We start from the raw sequence: 20,143 nt of genomic DNA on the forward strand, positions 1-20,143 counted from the left end.
ACGTGTGCATGCCCAAGATAAGGCACAGAAAGGATCAGGGAGCCCCCTATGCTTTGGCCTGGAGCTACTCTCTAAACTCATAGTATGGGTAAGCCCTGAAGGAGGGCACTAACGCACATCAATTTGCAAAGAACAGGAAAGATATTTTCTTTTTTTTCATTCAGTGAAAGCCCAGTCATAATACTAGCTAGATAAAATGCTTAAGGAAGAGAAGCCTCAGAGTCTAAATTCCAACAATAACACATTAAAATATAGAAATGTCCCTATTTCCACAAAAGTTTGCAAAACATACAAAGAAATTGGAAGCCGCGGCCCAGGCAAAGGAAAAGAGTAAAACATTAGAAACCATCAGTGAAAAGGACCATATCTGGGACATTCCAGACAAAGACTTTAAAAGAATGGCCCTAAATATGTCCAAGAGCTAAAGGAAAACAAGAACAAAGAACCAAAGAAATCATGAAAATGATAGATGAACACAAAGAGAATATCCATAGAGGGGTGGCAATATGAAAAGGAACCAAAGAGAGCTGAAGGCTACAGTAACAGAAATTAAAAATTCCCTAGAGTGGGTTCACAGCAGATTGGAGCTGACAAAAGAAAGAATCAGTGAACTTGAAGATAAGACCATTGAAATCATCCAATCTGAGAAGCCAAAAAAAAAAAAAAAAAAAAAAAAAAGTGGGAGTTCCAGAAGGAGAAGAGAGGGCAAAGAGAATATTCAAAGAAATAATTTGAATTATAGATTATAATATGATATAATAATCTATATAATACAGATTGTAATTAATTTAAATTTTAGATTAACTTGATTTATAGATTTGAATTATAGATTAAGACATTCCCAGATAAACAAAAGCTGAGGAAGTCCCATTACCACTAGTCCTACAAGAGATGCTAAATAGAGTTCTATGGATTGAAAGGAAAGGACAGTAGACCATAGACTGAAGCCACATGAAAAAATAAAGATCTCCAGTGAAGGTAAAGACATGGGTAAATATAAATGCCAGTACTATTGTGTTTTTGGTTTGTAACTCCACTTTTTACTTCCTACAGGATTTAAAGTCAAATGCATAAAGTATAATGATAGATCAGTGGTTTGGGATTCATAGTGTATAAATATGTAATTTGTGACAAGAACTACATAAAGCTGGGGTGGGAGGGTATAGGAACATTGTGTATACCATTGAAGCTAAGTTGGTATCAAAGCAAATGATTGTTACAGATTTAGAATGTTAAATTTAAGCCCCATGGTAGCTACAAACAAAATATTGGAGAATATGCAAGCTCATAGAGACAGAAGTAAGTGTACAAATTTTTTGGGAGGGAGGGGGAGGAATAGGGGTGGAGGAAGGGACATAATGGGTATAGGGTTTCTGTTTGGGGAGATGGGAACATTTAGTAATGGAAGGTGCCGAAGGTACCATAATATCGTGGATGTGATTAATTCCATTGAGTGGTATACTTGGGAGTGATTGAGATGGGAAAGTTTGGTTGTACATATGTCCCCACAATGGAAAAAAGAAAGAAAGAAATTGTAACTAAGAGACAGTGGCAATTAAACACAACACATAATCCTGAATGGGACCTAGCAAGGGGGGAGAAAAGTCTCAAAAGGACATTACTGGGACATACGAAAAAATTGGAATGTAGACTGCAGGCTTTCTGTCAATGGTAAATTTCTGAAACTTGATAACTGCGTTTAAGGTGGTTACATAAGTGAATATCCTGTTCCTAGGAAATGTGCACGGCAGTATTAAGTGTCCACGGATCATGATCTATCCAGCCTTTACTCAAGTGTTCAGAAAATGGAGAGAGCGAGGTGGGAGGGGAGGGGAGAGAGAGAGAGAGGGAGAGAGAGAGAGAGACAACAAATGTGGTAAAATGTTAAAATTGGTGGATCTGGGTATCTGGGAGTGGGAGGGGTACTTTGGATTTCTTTGTATGGGTTTGTATTATTTTTGTAACCCTCCTGTAAGTTTGAAAGCCTTTCAAAATAGAAAGTTGAAAATAAATAAACAACAGCCTTCAGTGGCCCTTCGCTACTTCTGACCCAGCCCTTGTAAGCAGTTTTAGCTCTTCCTCTCCTCTTTGAACTCTTTTCCCGAACATCCCACACCAACTCAGACCCCTGCATTTTGGCCCCTGTGTTTTCCCCTTTTTCTTCTCCTGGCTTCCTCTAACTCAACCTTCAAGATTTGGTTTAATAATCACTACCTCCCAGAAGCCCTCCTTGATGTCTCCCCAGTGGGCCAAATCCCCTCCATCTTTTGCCCTATGTCACTTTGTATGAAACTCTCTCACTTCTTGGAACTATTAACTCTAATAATGAATATGCAACAAATGCCAAGGGCTGGGTTTTACCTGCCTCATCTCATCATACAAAACCCCAGTGTGGCAGGCATTATTATTATCTTCATTTTACAAACACAGAAAACTGAGCTTTAATGGGGCTTGGTCAGTTACCCAGACACTGGGCTTTCCACCAAGGCAGGGTTGTTAAGCGACGTGTGCTGCTGCTCATTTACCATGCCCTTGTGAAACCTGCGCCAGACCCCTCTGAGAGGCAAGCACCGTCACTCAGAGATGCATGTTACACCTCTGTGTGTCCCACCACGCAGCACGCCAGGCAGATCATCGTTGAAACTTTGCTGGAAAGCAAATGCTGCCGAGTGTGCAGGTGAGGTGACGAGGACTGAGGAGGGGCCACTGGACTTGGCCATGAGGCTCATTGGCATCTTGGTGAAAGCAGTTTCAATGGAATGGGGTCTCTTTTTGTCTGGTTCTTCACATTAATCCCAGTAATACTAGGTGACCTACAAATATCGTTTAATGCATAAATTACAATGGGTTGAGGAGTCAACATGAGGCCAGGAAACGCAGATCATTTTTCCTGGAGCTTGGCTAACAAGGGAAAGATTTGGGACGTTGGTAAGGAGCAGCTTCTGGAACAAGGAAGAGCTTGTGCATGTGAAGGGGCATTATTATGCTGTTTGCTTGTTGCCTTGCTTTCAGAGGTTTGGAAACAGCAGCATGTTTACTATGTGGAGAGAAAACAGCCAAGTGAGAGGGAGAAGTTAAAGAAATGGGTAAAGGGGATTTCTTGGAGGAGACCAGAGAGGAAGGTTTCAAAGTGCTAGTGGATTCGCTGTGGGGAGGCTGGCCACGTTCTCTCCCACTGCTCCATCGGGGGCTCGGTCTCCCCCGAGCCTTCCTTTTCAATTGCAAAAGCGTCTTTCAGTTGTTAACCTGAAAAAATTATCTCCTACTTCCCCTTTTTTTTCTGGCTGTTTTTTGTTTTTTAACTTGTGAATCTGGGAAAGACTAATTCAAACCAGTCCCAAAATTTAAAGGCCAGAGGAAAAGGTTACCTCCATTTCAAAAGAAAGACCATGTCTGAATTCTTGGGCTTTTTTCTGTCTAAAACTTGGAGGGGTTGTGGACTGGGAGTCCCAACTGGGGGAAGGAATAAAGGAAATTTTTAAGTGTAGTAAAATATATACGACAAAATTTGCCATTTTAACCATTCTCAGGTTTACAATTCGGTAGCATTAATTATCTTCACAATGTTGGCAACCTTTACTTTTATCTGTCTCCAAAATTTTCCATCAAGTAAGGGGATTTCAGTTTACTGAGCTAGAAATACAGGGCATGTCCTGTGTCTCCGGAGCAAGGCAGTGGATTCTTTGCCTAATGTGCTCAAACAACCAATTTCTGAGACACTGGGGTTTCAAAGAGAACAAGAGTTTTATTGCTAAGTGCGAAGCAGGAGAGCAGATAGTCTATTGACCCAAAACCTGTCTCCCCAAACCACAGTGATTTTGATAGTTTTATAGTATCAAAAGATGGGCAGGTTTTAGGATAGAGAGTACAGTGGCCCCAGATGATTTAATTAGAAGTGATCTAATTGTTGATCATGTGCAGATTGATTACATGCTTAATCACAGAATGTATGTTAGAAAATGGTGGCCTTATGGTGATTGGTATGAATTTTAGTATTATAAAGAGGTATAAGTGACTTGTAGGTGAAAGTTGAAGCCACTGCACATCGGGCGGGCCCATTTTGGTTAGATACAGCTTCAGTTATCAAGATAACTTTGGACTTGGGGTGGGTTAGTTCGGGGCTGACCCAAGATCCTTCATTAATAAACATTAGGACTGCCTTTAGTGATCACAAGATTTTGAGTCAAAAAACTGTATAAATGGGTACAAGTGAAGGTTGATCACAAGGTTTTTCAATCACAAGGGCACAAGATAAAGGCTCTACAATCATTATCAGCGATCAAGGCAGCCGGATGACAGTTCAGGTTTCAGGTATTTCCCTTGTCTACTCCAATACACCAGAAAGTAAAAAGGAATTATCTATATAATGATTCAGTAATGACAGTCATTCCTTTAATCCTAACTTCTAGGTCACATCCTGTGCTGGGTGTCTTAGCTACAATAGCCCACCTCTAATCCTCAGCACAGAATGTGGTGGAGGTGACAGGGCTGCAGCTGTGTGAGAACCCGGGGCCGGAGATGCTGTCCCTGAAGTGCGGTGAGCGGCCGCCTAGAGAAGAGAGAGGCAACGTCCTCTCTCCTTCCTTCCTCTTCTCCGCTGGGAAATGCCAAGCATCACAGCATAGGACGGGGAATTCCAAAAGCCACTCAGTCCCCTGAGGGGACCTGCTTGGGGTAGGTACAGCTGGGTGAGGGAAATAGTTAAGTGGAGCCCATAGGTGACCTCAAGAGAGGCTGTTAGTGAAACACAGTGAGATACTTAATGAATAAATAGAGTTATTGTCACACATAATCAGGCCACTACCGTTCTTATTTCCTACTATTTAGGAGACCATATGCTAGCCTCTGGGGAATTAAGAAGGAAAAAGAAAGCCTAAGAAGCTGTGCTTTCCCTTACAGTCCACTTGGAAAGATGGTGTTGACATAACATCAAGTGAGCTTAAAAGTCTCATGGTATTATATAAGCAACAAGTGCTACAGATGTACAGAGGAAAGAAAGCCATTTGATGATCGTGCATAGTTGGGTAAAGAAATCAGATTACTGTCACTGGCTTTTTATTGTAGCACTTCTGTATTTTAGGAGACATGCTCTGAAGCAGCCCCAGGCTCCAGTGAGACCAGTTTGCTTCCAGCAGCCTCCTCCTGAATTATATTATGGCCTAAATATCCCATTGGCAGGCACCGCTGGAAAAGTGGGGGGGGGGGGGTGGGGGGGGCTTCCCTTTTATAATTTATTGAATGATCCAAATACACTACAAAACCTCTTTGACTATCTTTATTTAAATTGAAAGTCGTTGTGGCCTCTTATAAACAAAATCAATTTTCAATATATATTTTTTTAAAAGCTCATTTGAAATTGCAGAAATTGTGCCCAACTTCAAGTTCATTTGGATTTTAAGGAAGAGACAGCTTTTTACTCCTGAAAAACAGAGAGGACAATGGTCTGAGCACGCCTTGCCTTATGATTTAATGCATAGCTACAGTACCTGAACATTCTAATTTTTCTGCGTCGGTTGATATCATTATCAGCTAAGACATTTTAAATTTAGAGTAATATCTGTTTACAATTACATAATAAGGGAAAAAACCACAGTGGAAAATCCCGAGAAGCTGGCCAATCTCTTTAATCACATCTGGCAATTTTCTGGTCTGAGGGATTATTGCTTCTGGATATCTTTTCTGTTTTTTGTTTTTTGTTTTTCAAATAAAACTAGGGCAGATAGGATTTAGCAAAGAATTTGGCGTAATATTTTATGTGCACACTGTTCAGTAAGATCATCTGGATGGTTAACAGAAGGCCTTCCTTTCTAAACTGACTGATGTCTAGAGAGGCAGTTGCTTCTAGAAGCCCGGTGCAGTTTGGAGAACCGGCTCCTCAAATCCACAAGAAAGAGAATCCTTGGTATGTTCAGGCTGAGAAGGACGGCTCCTCCTGCCTGAGTTTCTGAATAAACCCACGGCCCACGTGGCCGAGGAGCCGAGAAGCCAGGGCCTGCTGGCGTCCGGGCATTCATTTTGCTCACACTCAGCTGCTGAGTCCTCTGCCCACGGTTGGAACTGGTCTCTGAGGGACGCCCAGGGCCCTGCTCAGTCAGCTATCGCCTCCAGCAAAGCAATTCACCTCCTGAAGGAACACAGTGGGCCCCCTGTGGCCTGACACCCCGAAGGAAGGAGCTGAGGAAAGCTTCCTCCACTCAGTTTTGGAGAGCGCCATGTCTGAGCCAAGGCCAGAGGGAGGCCTGGGCATTTTCACTCACAACCGAGACTATAAACACCACTTCTGAGGCAACAAAATGTGTGGAAGCAGGTGAAGGAGTAGTTGGGAAGGGACATCGTGAAGCTAGTATGAGCATTCTGCCATATTATTTCTACCCCATTGGAAACATTTAAAGACAAAGCATGCAATAAATATCAGCAACGCTTCCATTACAAAATGTATTGCTTTATCTATTGCTCTAAAAGCTCATCTCTCCCTGATGCTTCTGGAGAAATTGAATATTTCTGTATTTCCCTGGCCACATTCTCCGTCCTCAAGGCTCAGAATGGGTCAATTTGTTGACGGTTATTTGGAGTCTTGGATCGTTCTAATGAAATTTTGCCTCCACCTACACCTCACCCCCTGAGGAATGAGTTAAAACTGCTTCAGTCCCAAACACAAAGTGTAGAAGATCTGGGTAAGTCATTTATTTCAGTACGTTTAAGAGAAATAGAGTAAATTCTAACAGTCAAAGCCCTGGAGTAGGAGCTTAACACGTAGACACATATTTCACAAGTAGATCCATGCAAGTCTTTTTTTTTTTTTCTTTTCCTGGAAGACTTTCAGTAGAATATGGCTATTTGTTCCAAGTCCCAAGTTTATATTTGCAGCCTGGCTCTTTCTCCTGAAAGCAGACGCAAGGCCCAGCTGCTACTCAGTCACTTGGATATCTTATTGCCAGGCCCTGCCCTCTCCTCTCAGGCCTTTTATGGAAAGCCACATCCTCAGTGAGAACTTCCTTCCTGGCGCTATTTAAAATTGAAGCCCCTCCCCCAAGATCCTCATCACCATTCTGTTTTATTTCCTCCTTACATACTACATAGTTGACTTATTTGTCTTGTTTATTGTCCCTCTCCCTTAGCCTTAACTCAAGCTCCATAGGGCAGGATTTTGGGGGTCTGTCTTGTTAATTGCTATATTCCCAATACCTAGATCACACATAGTAGGCCCTCAATAATGAGTGGTGAATGAATGAACAAGACTGAAAATGTTGAAAACTTTTGAACTGCTTGTAAAAAGTTCGACTATATCAAAGCACTTTATTTCTACCCCATTGGATATCTTAATCCCCTAAAATTAATTGTGTATTTTATAGCACTGTTGTGGCCTGAATCAGTTAGGTCTGATCTAAATGTCTCTGAACTTGCTTTAACTTCAAGGGTCTATGGTGATACCGGAAGGTCATGGGGTAGATTTAACTTGGGTTTTGTTAGGCCAACATTGTTTGTGTGTTTGTTTGGTTTTTAATTTAAATTTAAATATCCTGAGCAACTATGCGCCCCTAGTTTGCCACAGTCCCTATGTTATACACTGGCCACATGCTTTACACATTCCCTTTTCCTGCCAGCCTCTGAAAGCACTGGAGTTGGCCAGTTTACACCCTAGTAGAAGCTGGTTCCGTGTGTTGCTTTAATCAAGAGGTATAGCTGACCACATAATAATTTACATTGTGACTTTGGGCAAATTACTAATCCCTTTGGGTATCTTCCGACTCTAGAATTCCATAAAAACATCTGTTGGCTGTCCTTGAACTTATGGCACGCTATGCTCAAGGTCATCTGAACTATTTGGAAATTCTCAGCTGGATATCAAAAGACTTGACAACTCCTCATGTGATTCTTACTCCCTATTATGATTTCTAACATCCAACAGAACATTTGTTTTATAGATGTTTATAATCTTAAAGGTTAGAAGAATTAGTTTATAGATCATATGTCTATATTGAAGCAAGATATAATGTCTCTAAATTCTTGGCCTTTGACCTAACCTACTTACTTTTCTATTACCTAATGAAAGATTAAATTCAGTAGCATGGACATTCTTTTCATTATAAATTTAATTAATGTAAATAATAAGATTACATTTTGGTACACTGGCATTCTTAATCAGTAGGGTCATACAACTACAAATTCATTTGAAGATAAGTCTGTTTAAAATCCTGTTCATAGTAATCCCAAAGTTAAATCTACTTGGCAAATGAGACATACTGAAAGTAAGCCAGCATAAAAAGATTGATTTCAATATGCAAGGTTGGGAAAGAAAAAAAAGAAAAGAAAAGAAAATTTGGAAACTAAGTAGGAAAAATCACCAAACTCCAAACTCAAACCTCTGAATAAAAATAATAAAAATCATTTTCCATATCCAGTGAAATTTAATACTTATTAGCTTAATCAAAAACACATTTGGTACTAACACCAGGAAGAGAGGGCCTGTGTTGTCTCAAAACTTTAGTATTATTTAGACTTCCAGTAATGAATCAAACACTTTTGAATTATACCTATGAATATACTTCTGGGATCTAACACAGTAAGAAATATTCGTGGACACCACCCCTCAAATGTTAATACGGAGATAGTAAACTCTAGAAGATATTTTAAGTTGCTATTTATTTGAAAAAAAGTATATATAAATAAAGCAATTAAAAGACATATGTGGCCAAGGAGAGAATTATGATGATTTTTAATTGCTTAAGATTCTATAAACTTTTTAAAAAGTCCTTTAAAAAATTAAAGGAGAGGATATTGTGAAAAGAGGGAAGAATGAAACACCCATAGAACTAACAATGACTACAACAATTTTTGTCTATTAATTTCTTGCTTTATTCTTAGGTAATATATTTTTACATTTGTAATTACAGTGATTGAAGAATTTCATATTTGACTTTTTTCTTGTAATTATGTTCTAATCATTTTCTGTATTGTCACAGACTCTTCATCATACTTTATTTTCACAATAGCATAATATTCCATTAAGTGATATAACAAAGTGCTTAAACATTCTTCTGTTATTGCGATTTCAGTTTATTCGCAGTGTATTTTTAAAAATTTAGTTGTAGTGTTACCAACTAAAGTTCAGTAGTGGGATGTTATTTCTTCCTCCATTTAGAATATGCTGACTTCACTAATTGGTTACGTATAAATAAGCCTCAGGGGTCACAAGGTGCCTGGAAGTGGCATGTTAAAGCAAGTTAAATTTCTAGCATTTAGTGACCACAAGTCTGGGAACACTCCGCCAAACTGCATGATCGTGAAGGTTCAGTCTCCGGAAGCAGGGCCTGGGGCTGCCGTTGCCCCACGTCAGGGAGATTTGCTTTATGTCTCTGTGCCTCTGTTTTATCCTCTGCAAAAGGGAAGAATAGTGGTGCTTATCTTGTAATGCTGTTAAGATTAAACAAGTTGATGCATGTCAAAACACTTGCAACATTTCCTTACACGCAAGAAGTGCTATGTAAATATCGGCTCTTTTAATATTTGAACAGCCTTATATTTTTTTCTGTACCTTTCCAGAACTCTACATGCAAGCCAGGGAAGTGGTGAGGTTTAGAACTGTAAAAACAAGGTTGAGATCACTTCTGAGCCAGAAACAACTTCTTTTATAATCCAGACTTTGCAATAGTGAAATATGTGTCATTGCTCTTAGCAACAGCAGGTCCTAAGCGACGAGGGTAGTCTTTTCACCAGTTGGAATAAGCAGTGATCCACCTTAGAAATTTGCAAACAATCATTCTGGCAGCATGATCATAATAGTAAAAATCAGAGTAAAATAATCATCCTCTATTAAACACCACTCAGATGCCAGGCAAAGCACCTGAACACCTGAAAACATTGCAAAAATCCACCGTGGGAGCAAATAGTATTTCCTGAGCCCAGGGTGCTTAAATGCCCATTCCCAAACTATACTCTCCTAGAAGGCGGTTGATCAGCGTCGACCAATTCTAATCGTGTTAAGACTTGAAAGACATGAGAAGTTAGGAGGTTGCATTTCCCCTTCATGAGTGTCCATTCCACCAAATGTTCCAACATCAAAGGAGGCCAAATACATCTGTGTTTTTCTTTTCTTGTGCACGTTTCAGGTACGAAGGTGGATGAAGAGCCCCGTGGTCAGTGTGGACAAGCACCCAAGTCCGGGCCTGAAGTTCCCCGGCTCCTCCATGGTGGCCGTCCTGCCAGGGGAGCTGGACTTTGAGCCTCCCTTGTGCCAGATGTGCCTGGGAGACCACGCTTTCCAGCGAGGGCTTCTCCCGCAGGAGAAGGAGTCCTGCTCGTGGGAGACCCCACTCGGGGGTGAAGTAAGTTCATCTTTACTCCGGGTCCATTCTCCTGGACCTCTGCTTTCCCTATATTCATAGTTCAGCAACCCAAGGTGGTTTTCCTGTGCACATTGCCAGCTTCTCAGGAGAATGTGAAATTGTGGTCTTTGTTAGCCCCATCATCCCAATTCTTTATGCAGTTTCTTCATAAGCTGCTTGGTCAAACAGAGCATCAATTCTCATATGGTGCAAGAAATAGATGGTAGCTTTCATCATCTTAGTCTCCTAGGGCTACTATACAATATATGGCAGACTGGGTGGCTTAAAACAACAGAAGTGTATTGTCCCACAGTTCTGGAGGCTGTAAGTCTGAAACCAAGGTTTCCTCGGAAACCTGCAGGGATGGATCCTTCCTTGCCTTGTCCTGGCTTCTGGGGATTCCGGAGCCATCCTTGGTGCTCCTTGGCTTGCAGCAGCGGCACTTCCTTTTTGTGCCTCCTCCCCAGTGTCTGTCTGTGCCTCCTCTTCCTTCTTTTCAGGACACCGGTCACCCTGGATTAGGGCCCAGCCTCCTCTAGGGGGACCTCATTTTAACTTCACCGATTCCATCGGCAATGCCCGTACTTCCAGATAAGGTCACAGTTACAGCACCAGGGGAGAAGGCTTGAACGTGTCTTTTTGGGGGACACAATTTAACCCATAACACTCATCTACAGGTTTGTGGCCCCACAAAAGTTCTTCCCTCAGTGTGCTTTGTAAACCCTTAACAGAGCACTCTATCAATCTTTCACTAGTTTCCCCAAATTCAAATACATTCGTATTTTTACTAAGACTTATTTTTCTCTGCCACTCCAATTATTATTTTTTTTTAATTTTGTTATTCTAAGAAAGCTAGATAACTCAACCCTTTTGCGGGTTCTAAGATTTCAAAATTTCAAGGTTTTATTTTTAACTTATAAATCATAAGGCTCATATTTATTTTGACTTTTAAAGCCATTAGGTAAAAGGTTTGTTATTTTTATCACTATCTTATTGACATAAAAAATGGAACAGCACATGTTATTACATAAAACAATTAATTTCAAGTGATAGTCTAATATATCATTTCAAGTTAGTGCCTCATAAGAAGATAAATGATAATAACCTCACATACCCCTCCCCCCTTTTTTTAATAAGGTAAGCATTTTCCAGAGATAAAGAAATCATTTTAACTGCTTTAGCACTTGAATCTGAGTTCCTTGTAACTCTGGGATGTCATGCAATGGCTATGTTTCCTCATGAAAAGATAATTCCTGCCCTGCCTAGTTTCTCAGGTTATCGGAAAGATCAAATGAGATAACACATAGGAAGCACTTCGTAATCTCTGAAGTGCCATGCAAATATAAATCATTATTACTTATGCTTGCTGATTTGCACATTAGCTAAGCCTGTGACTCTGTAACACTAGGTTAGACCTCCATGACTGGGTTAGCACTTTGCTGACCTATAAACATTTGTCATGGTGCATTTGTTGTTTAACCAGATAGTGCTTCAGCTCCACGTTGGTCATAAAAGGCAATAAATAGACTCTGAGGGCAAGGGTTGGCAAATTTCTCCTGTAAAGGGCCAGAGAGTAAATATTTTAGGCTTTGTGGGCCCTACAGTTTGTCAGTTCTATTCAACTCTGCCCTTGGAGTGAAAGCAGCCAAGCCAATAGATAAATGAATGGGTGTGGCTGTGTCAAATGGAGCATTATTTATGAAAACATGTGGATGGGTCAGCAGGCCATAGTTTGCAATTTTTAGGCCCTGAGGAGTCTGAGTTTGCAACATCTTAGAATCCAAAGAACTCTTGACGACTTAGAAGGCTCTACAAATCCTGTCCTGAACAGAAATGCCTGATAATAAATGGGTACTTGAGGGCCTGCTATGTGCCCCATTTGCCAGATGCTGGGATAGAACAGTGAATAAGTGGAATTCCACACAAGAGGAAACAGTAAACAAAGAGCCGGGAGGAATATTTTTCCAACTGTGTGGACACTCCCAGTCTCTCTCTCTTGCTCTCTCTTTTACTTATTTATTTTTATTGTGGTAAAACATACAGAACATGAAAATCATTTTAACGGATTTTAAGAGCATTAAGTTTTAAGTGACATTAACTACATTGACAATGGAGTGTAACTTTCACCGCTATCTATTTCCAGAACTTTTTCATGATCCCAAACAGAAACATGACTCTCCATTCCCACTCCCCATCCCCCTCGCCTCAACCCCTGGTAACCACTATTCTGCTTTTTGTCTCCATGAATTTGCTTATTCTAAGTATTTCATATAAGAGAAATCATACAATATTTCTCTTGTTGTATCTGGCTTATTTCATCTTTCATGGTGTCTTCAAGTTTCATCCATGTTCTATATCATGTATTAGTACTTTATTCCTTTTCATGTCAGAAAAATATTGCATTCCATTGAAATGTTTACACCACATTTTGTTTATCCACTCATCTGTTGACGAGCACTTGGGCTGCTTCCTGGGAGGAATGTAATGCAATATTGTGATTCATCGTTTTGTTTTCCTGGAGATAATAGGTGCATCATTCTCCAATTTACAGTAGATTACCTGGTTCTCAGACTTTGTTTGGTTATTTTCTTAAGGTCACCACAAATCAAGAAGACACTTATGCTTTATTAAGTAAAAAGATTCTCTATTTTTCTTTCCTGTAGTCATTAAAAGATGAAATAATCCCCTAAACAGACAGCACTCTCCTTTTAGGAAGTTGAATGTCAAGAAGCTGGAGAGGCTGTTAGATGCAGAGGTTGGGAGTAAAGACCACAGTTTGTTCTCCTAACATTTCCTGATGTGGATTATTTTAGGCAAGAGGCTGTTTAATCCCTCTATCTCAATACCCTCATCTGTAAAACTTGTGGTAATTCATGCTTGTCATTTAATTTCTTCCCAGGAGATTTTTAGTCGTTTGCCAATGAGGTGGGATTAAAAAAAAAAAAAAATCTTTTGTAAATATAAACTTATGTGTAAATAGTGTTCTGTGTCAGCCAGAGCTGCCACAAGTTTGATGTATGAATTTAGGCAAGTCACAAAACCCCCAAATGATGAAAACATCGTAAGATGGGCTTAAACTAATTAACCCTAAACCCCTTTTAGTCAGAAATTCCAGGGTGAGAATTTGATGACCTACAAATGAAAATAAGCTCCGAATTTGATGTGTAAAGATAAAACATAGAAAATGAGGTGTGAATGTTTTAAATATAAAGGGGAGGAATAAAGTGAGAAATGTTTATGCAAAATTTTTTCTTCTCTGACTCTAAAACTGGTACATTCCTAAATGCTACATGTAATAGCTCCTGTATTAGTCAGTGTTCTCCAAGGACAGAATTGACACAATACATAAATATATATAATCTCATAGATTTACATACTATATCTATATATGTACATAAATCTATGAGATGTTTTTTTAGGCATTGGCTCACACAAACGTGGGGGTTGGCAAGTCCAAATTCCATTGGGCAGGTTGCAAGCTGGGAACTCCAATGAAGGTTTCGATGAATTCCCCAGGAGAAAGAAGCTGGCTTACCAAAGTAGAGATAGACATTTTTTTTTCTGACTGCTGAAATCATCAGTTCTCCCTTTAAGGCCTTCATCTGATTGGATGAGACCTCTCATTGCTAAAGGCAATCTCTTTTGTTGATGGTAGATGCAAACTGTCATAGAGCAAGCAACTGACTAATGATTTAAATTCATAAAACATTCTCAGGGTAACAATCAGGCCAGGACTTGGTTGACCAAACAACCATCACCTGGCCAAGTTGACACAAACTTAATCATCACAGCCCTAAATTGCTAAGAGTTAGATTGTACTTAGTTGGTGCCAGGCCTTGCCCATAGTCTAGTTAGTGGCTTTTAATCATGTTTTCCCAGGGAAGAAACGAGCTATCAGTATTGTCAACAAATCACCCAGAAGAATAGCAGTGTTGTGATGTTACTAGCAGTGCTGCCTAAATGAACTGTTTATAAATTAAGCAGATCTTTCTGGGAATGAGATCAGAAAGATGATAACATAGAGCTGCAAGTTACTCAATATTGTGTGCTAGTGGAACTCAAGTTGTGGCCTTGAAACCAACTTCCAGGCTGTAAATAGAGGCAGAGCAAGCTAGTTTTACAATGGATGCTTTCTGACTAAATATATTCACAAACTCTGTTCTGCCTCTGGCTCACAGCACCTTCAACATTCGAATCACCTAAACTGGGAAGAAAGGAAAGGAGTGTTTTGGGAGTGGGGGTGGGGAGGGGAAGCAGGGACTAAGGAAAGCAAACGATTGGCTCAAGATGGTGTCCTGAATGTGTAGGGTTGTCTCCTCTTCCTGCCTAAATGATAGAAAATACACACACACACACAGAAAATTATCATAGTGCTAGAAAATAAAGAATGCCATTTTGTGGATGAGATAATTCAGAATCCCTGAAAAGCTGACGGCAGATTGGATGACCAGACTGCAGAAAAAACCACTGTTCAAAATGATCCCAAGAAAGAACTCTGCAAAAGAGAGGGAACTTCCAAGCTTTACTTATTCTAAAGGACCCAGGACATTGGGAAATAAATGGAAAAAAAAAAGTGTTCCAGGCAAAATCTTAACAAAGTAAAAGTAGTTTTAGCAATATAAATATCAGAGAAAATGTAAGAAAAAATTTTTAAGGGAACAAAAAGGACTGTTTCACACTGATAAAGGGTATCTAGCAACAAGATAAAACATTCACAAACTTTATGTTCATAACAACAGTACAGGGAGATATTTAAAGCAAAACTAATAGAAATACAAACTGAGAAATTGGCATCCAAAGGAAAATTTTCATCACACTTCTCCCAGAAATTGACAGTTCAAGAAGACCAAAAATAAGTAAGGAAATAAAGGATTTGAGTAACCAATTAACCAAACCTGATTTATCTAAAAATTTGTATCTAATAAACAAAGAACACTCACTATTTTAAGCATACATGGAACATTAAAAAATCTGACTGAGAATTAGGTCATGAAGCATACCTCATCAAATTCCAAAAAGCAAAAATCACACAGGCCACGCAGGCTGATAATAATTTGATAAAATTAGAAACTAACAACAGTGTGAGAGCCAACTGCTATCCCCATCCTATCCATCCACCTGGAATTCACAGACACCCTTCCTAATAACTCTGGGCTTACATAAGAAGTAGAAAAGGAAATTAAAAACTATTTTAAGTGCTTATACACACCACCAGGAAAATGCAAACTGAAATAATGAAATCCCATTTGTTTTTAATCCATCATATTGTCAAAGGTGGAAAAGGCTGATCATGTCATTGGTAAAAGCATGGGCAAAAATACTAATGGTGGAAGAGTTTTTTGGCCATACTCCTCTATTAACTTTTTTAAATCTCATATCAGTCGATTTAGCAAATCTACTTCACATCTGTCCTAGATAAACGCTTGCATACATAAAAGGAAACAAGTATGAAGATATGCATTGCAATACTGGAGATAGTGACAAAATGGAAATATCAGTGGAGAATAAATTTGAAAAGTATTAGGGAGTGATTAATTACAGCATAACCACATTATGGAATCCTATTCAGCAGTTAAAAAGAATGAAGTAGATCTATATTGCACGAGCAGGGAAAGTCTCCAAAGTATATTGTTAGAAATAATGTATACAGCATTATCAAATTATTTTTTTTTAAAACTTTGTGTATCTCTGCATGTGTGTGTGTACGTGTCAGTGTATGTGTGTTTGTATATATAAATGCAAATAAAAAGATCTGGAAGGATATATAGTAAACTGAAATGGTGATTACCACTTTCCAAGGCCTGAAATAGAGAATTGAGAGGTGAGGAGGTGGGGAAAGTAGTCAAGAAGGATATTAGCTCTGTCAATATTGTTTGAATTTTTCAGAACATATTGTTATTGTAATATATTACTTGTGGGTTTGGGGAAAACACCCTGCCCACCAGGGGACCCACACATAGAGTGGGAAGTTACAAGCTAGCCCTGTTGGTATGAAGTCAGACAGCGTCTCAGAGGGGTTTCCATCACCGCAGATCACCTGGAGAAAAACGGAAGCCACGAAGCATTTCTGCTCTCCCATCACATGGCTTATACCTCCGTCTGCCAGTTTTTCACTCTGCCCGGTGTGATGCTTGTCCGTGCTCGCCCATTTATTCTCGAACCTCCCCCCTGTCAGGAAATCTCATGTTCATTTTCTTACCTCCTCCCAGGGCCTTGTGTATATGCTATAAAGTCACATGCTCTTCTTTGCTTTGCCTTTATGAGCTGAAACCCAAATTTTGTTCATGCAATTTTTTTTTTTAACAGTTTAGCCTTAGAGACTAACATTTCGTCTTAGAGACTAAAAAAAAATGCTGCAGCCCACGCTGGCTGTAAATCACGTGCCTTCCCGAGCTGCTGAAGCCCACGGCTGATTCCAATTACGCTCACCCTCTCATCTGGGATAGATTTGGCTGAGGGAGGCTTTCCTGCGACTCCTGTCTTTCAGATGAAGGCAGCTTGAAAGGTGCTTAGTCAGCTGAAGCCAGAGCAGCCGTGTGCTGTTTTTCAAGCCCAGTAAAGTCAGGTTTCTGAAAGACTGTCCAACTTGGAGAAGTTATTAGCCACCTCACTGCAGACAGAAGAGTCTTTGATGTGATGGTCACTGCCTCTTTCTCCTCCTTGGCAAATCACCCAAGACAATATAGAAGGCACTTTTTAATTAAGCAGACCTCATGCACGTCGGGGCTGGGCTCTGACGGTCAGGGCTTATTCAGCATTTCGGATGCCTTTTCGCCATCTGTTAGGCTATAAAGGCCAAGGAGGTGTTCCCTTACCTTTCTATTTCTTCTTAGAATTGGTGAGCTGTTCCTCTGAAGCCCAGTAAGCTTGGAAGTAAAATGGTGAGCTGAGGAATAGTTTCCATACTGGCTTATTTTCATATCATCTTGAGCTTTTCTGATCTTTCTTAAGAAGATGCTGTAAAAAAGAAGATTAATAAATTTCTGGTTTCTTTCTATGTACATCCTAAAAATGCTTTTTTAGTGAAGGCTTAGAAGGAATAAAACAATAGTGCCTCCAATCATCGTCTTCTTTCCTGCTCCTTGCATGGCATTCTGTGCAATCTGGGGGGTGTCTGGTGAATTCTGATTTACCACCCACCATAGTTCTTGCTCGGTACCATATTTTAAAGCATGCCATCCTCAAGAAAGCACTCATTACATAAAGCAGAGGAATAAACTGTTAAGGGAAGGAGGAGAAAATGCCTCTTCTTTTGCTCTGCATACTTAAGATGTGACCAAATGGATGATACTCTACTCAAAATCAGAAAACCCAGGTTCTATGCCCCGTTCTGCACCTGGCAGGTCATGCCCCTAACGTATGTGACCTGATCTCCTGAGAGTCACACATACATCGCAAAGAGGAAAACATCACTGCCCGTGTTTGGGAGGGTGGGAAGCAAATGAGAGAGCACATGTGGAAGCTCTTTTAAAAATCTGTAAAGAGATTTTGAAATATGATTAGCCAAATACAGCTAAAGGCGATAAAAGCTGAAAAGACTATATAGCAAGTAAATCAGTTTTAAGCAAAACAAACATCAAGTTTCCAAGCTTTCTTAAATAAATAATAATAATAATCACATCTGCAAAGACCTTATTGCCAGGAAAGGTCATATTCACCGGTACCAGGGATTAAGATGTGAACATATATTTGGTGTAGGGGGATTGCACAATTCAACCCACAATACCCACTTAAGATAGTTGAAATGTCTATAATTACCATTTCCATTATTATATGAATATTATTATTGCAATACTGATGTAGAATTTGAAACAAGATCATTTTACCCCAAAAGACTTGGAATTCTTTTCCTTGGAAAGTCAGCATTCCAACACCATGTTATTCCAGGTAGGAGTATGTAAAATAAAGGAAGGGAACTCTTCTAGGTATTCAATATTTTTTCCTGTGGCCTACAGTCATTTGAAAGGTCCTATATGATTTTCAATTCAAGCAGTTCTCCTTGGATAAAAGCCAGGGGAATGATTATCCTTTAGCTTTTATCCTATAGCTTCTGCTAGGAACTACTGTTTAGCTGAGATTTCCTTTTTCAGAAATTATGTGTCTTTTAATATCAATCCACCTCCTTCCTGAATTTTCCCCATGATTTTTAAAATTATGTAAAAATGATTGTAACCTCATTATTGGGAGGTTTAAAAATAATTTTACTTTCTTTACACATCAATGGTTTTTTTTTTTAATGTTCTCTTTCAGTTTTTCCCCCATGCATATTCATTTTGCACATGAATATTGTCATAATGTATATATGATAGTGAAGCTGCCCTTTCTTCACTTAACAGCTATTAGAAACATCTATATGTTGTAACATAAATTTAATAATTAACATAGTTAACATATCAAATTGATACATCATTTCATGTAATCATAAACCTACTCTTAGCCCTTTAGTTTTATTATTTTTTTTCTCTTTTGGATAAGCTGCCAATGATGGGGTTTTTTTTCTCAAGTTGATTAACCTCAGGTTGAATTTAACCTTAGTATAAATTCCCAGGAATTGAGTAGAGTTTGAAGATAATTATAGTCCTTGTCAAAATACCTTCCAGAACAATTTAGAAAGGGCCAAATCAATAAAAATGCTACCAGCAGTATATGAACAAGCCTATTCTACTAGCACTTCATTTCTTGAAGGCAGTGGCATATTTTCATTTTTGCTAATCTAATTACATGATATGTCATTAGTGTAATACTTCATTCTTTTGATTACTAAAAACATTAAGGTATTTTTCCACTTTTTATTTGATTACTTGTAATTCCACCTGAAAATTGTTTCTTTCTATACTTGCCTCTTTATGTATTTGAATTTTGCTTTTATTTTCATCAATTTAAAATAATTTTTCCCATAAAATAGATTAAAATTCCCTTTCAACCATATCTGTGGCAAATATACTTTTCAGTCTGAATCTTGGTTATCACATTCACGAAAATGAACCTGGTTTGTTGCATGTAATATTAGAGAGGTAGTATCTATGATAGTTGAAAGTTAAAATAAGTATAATTTCTTCCTCCCAAACAGATATTGAGAAATCCCCTGTTCCCAACAGAAAGTTGGATGTGAAAGGATTTGAGGTTCTGGATGAGCAAAGCCAACTTTCTGTCTCACATATCCATTTTATGGCTGGGCACACAGCTCGATAGCCAGGGAGTTGGATACTCCCCTTCCAGGAGGAGCTCAGTGTTTCCAGTCCTGTTTCCTGGGGCCCTGAGAGCTGGGAGGCTGCCACCATCTGAGGCAAGCCTGGAAACCTCAAAGGCCAGATCACAGGAGTGGGTGGTCTGGACATCTGGTCACCCCACTAGGCAACGACCAATTGATTGCTTTATTCACAATACGCCACACACTTCTGCTGTATTGAAAGACAGGCTTCAAGTCACAAAATTAAAATTTAGGGTCGGGACTTTGGGGTAAAACAAGTTTATGCCTACACTCATCACTCCATTTTTATTATCTACTCTCTCCAGTGAGTTCCCCACCCCCATTGGGATACCACATTCCCAAGGGTAGGTGAGGAAAGGGATAAGGGAGTCAACCATCCAGGCTATCTGGGAACATCAAATATTCTAGGAAAATTTCTACTTGTCCTCTCCTTGGAAATATCTAGCCAATGGTTAGAACATATTACTTTGGGTCTTGTTTTATGTAACCAAATCTTTCCTGCTTCTGATTAAACTTATTCTTTTAAATATAGTCCTTCACACATACCATATGGCTATTTTCCACTTAAACAATATCCCTTCTTAGTAGTTTTGAGACTGTTTTAAAA

The 20,143-nt window shown here is 39.3% G+C and overlaps 1 protein-coding gene across 1 annotated transcript in view; it reads left to right on the forward strand.

Annotated features, from left to right (window-relative positions):
- Nucleotides 1-20,143, forward strand: part of SGK1 (serum/glucocorticoid regulated kinase 1) — a 115,458-nt gene that overhangs the window by 33,340 nt on the left and 61,975 nt on the right. Inside the window, exon 2 of the mRNA XM_037843631.1 lies at nucleotides 10,110-10,325. Within this exon, the coding sequence (XP_037699559.1) occupies nucleotides 10,110-10,325 (216 nt within the window). The remainder of the gene's footprint in view (nucleotides 1-10,109; nucleotides 10,326-20,143) is intronic.

Source organism: Choloepus didactylus, chromosome 7 (assembly GCF_015220235.1).
Source record: "Choloepus didactylus isolate mChoDid1 chromosome 7, mChoDid1.pri, whole genome shotgun sequence".
NCBI lineage: Eukaryota > Metazoa > Chordata > Mammalia > Pilosa > Megalonychidae > Choloepus > Choloepus didactylus.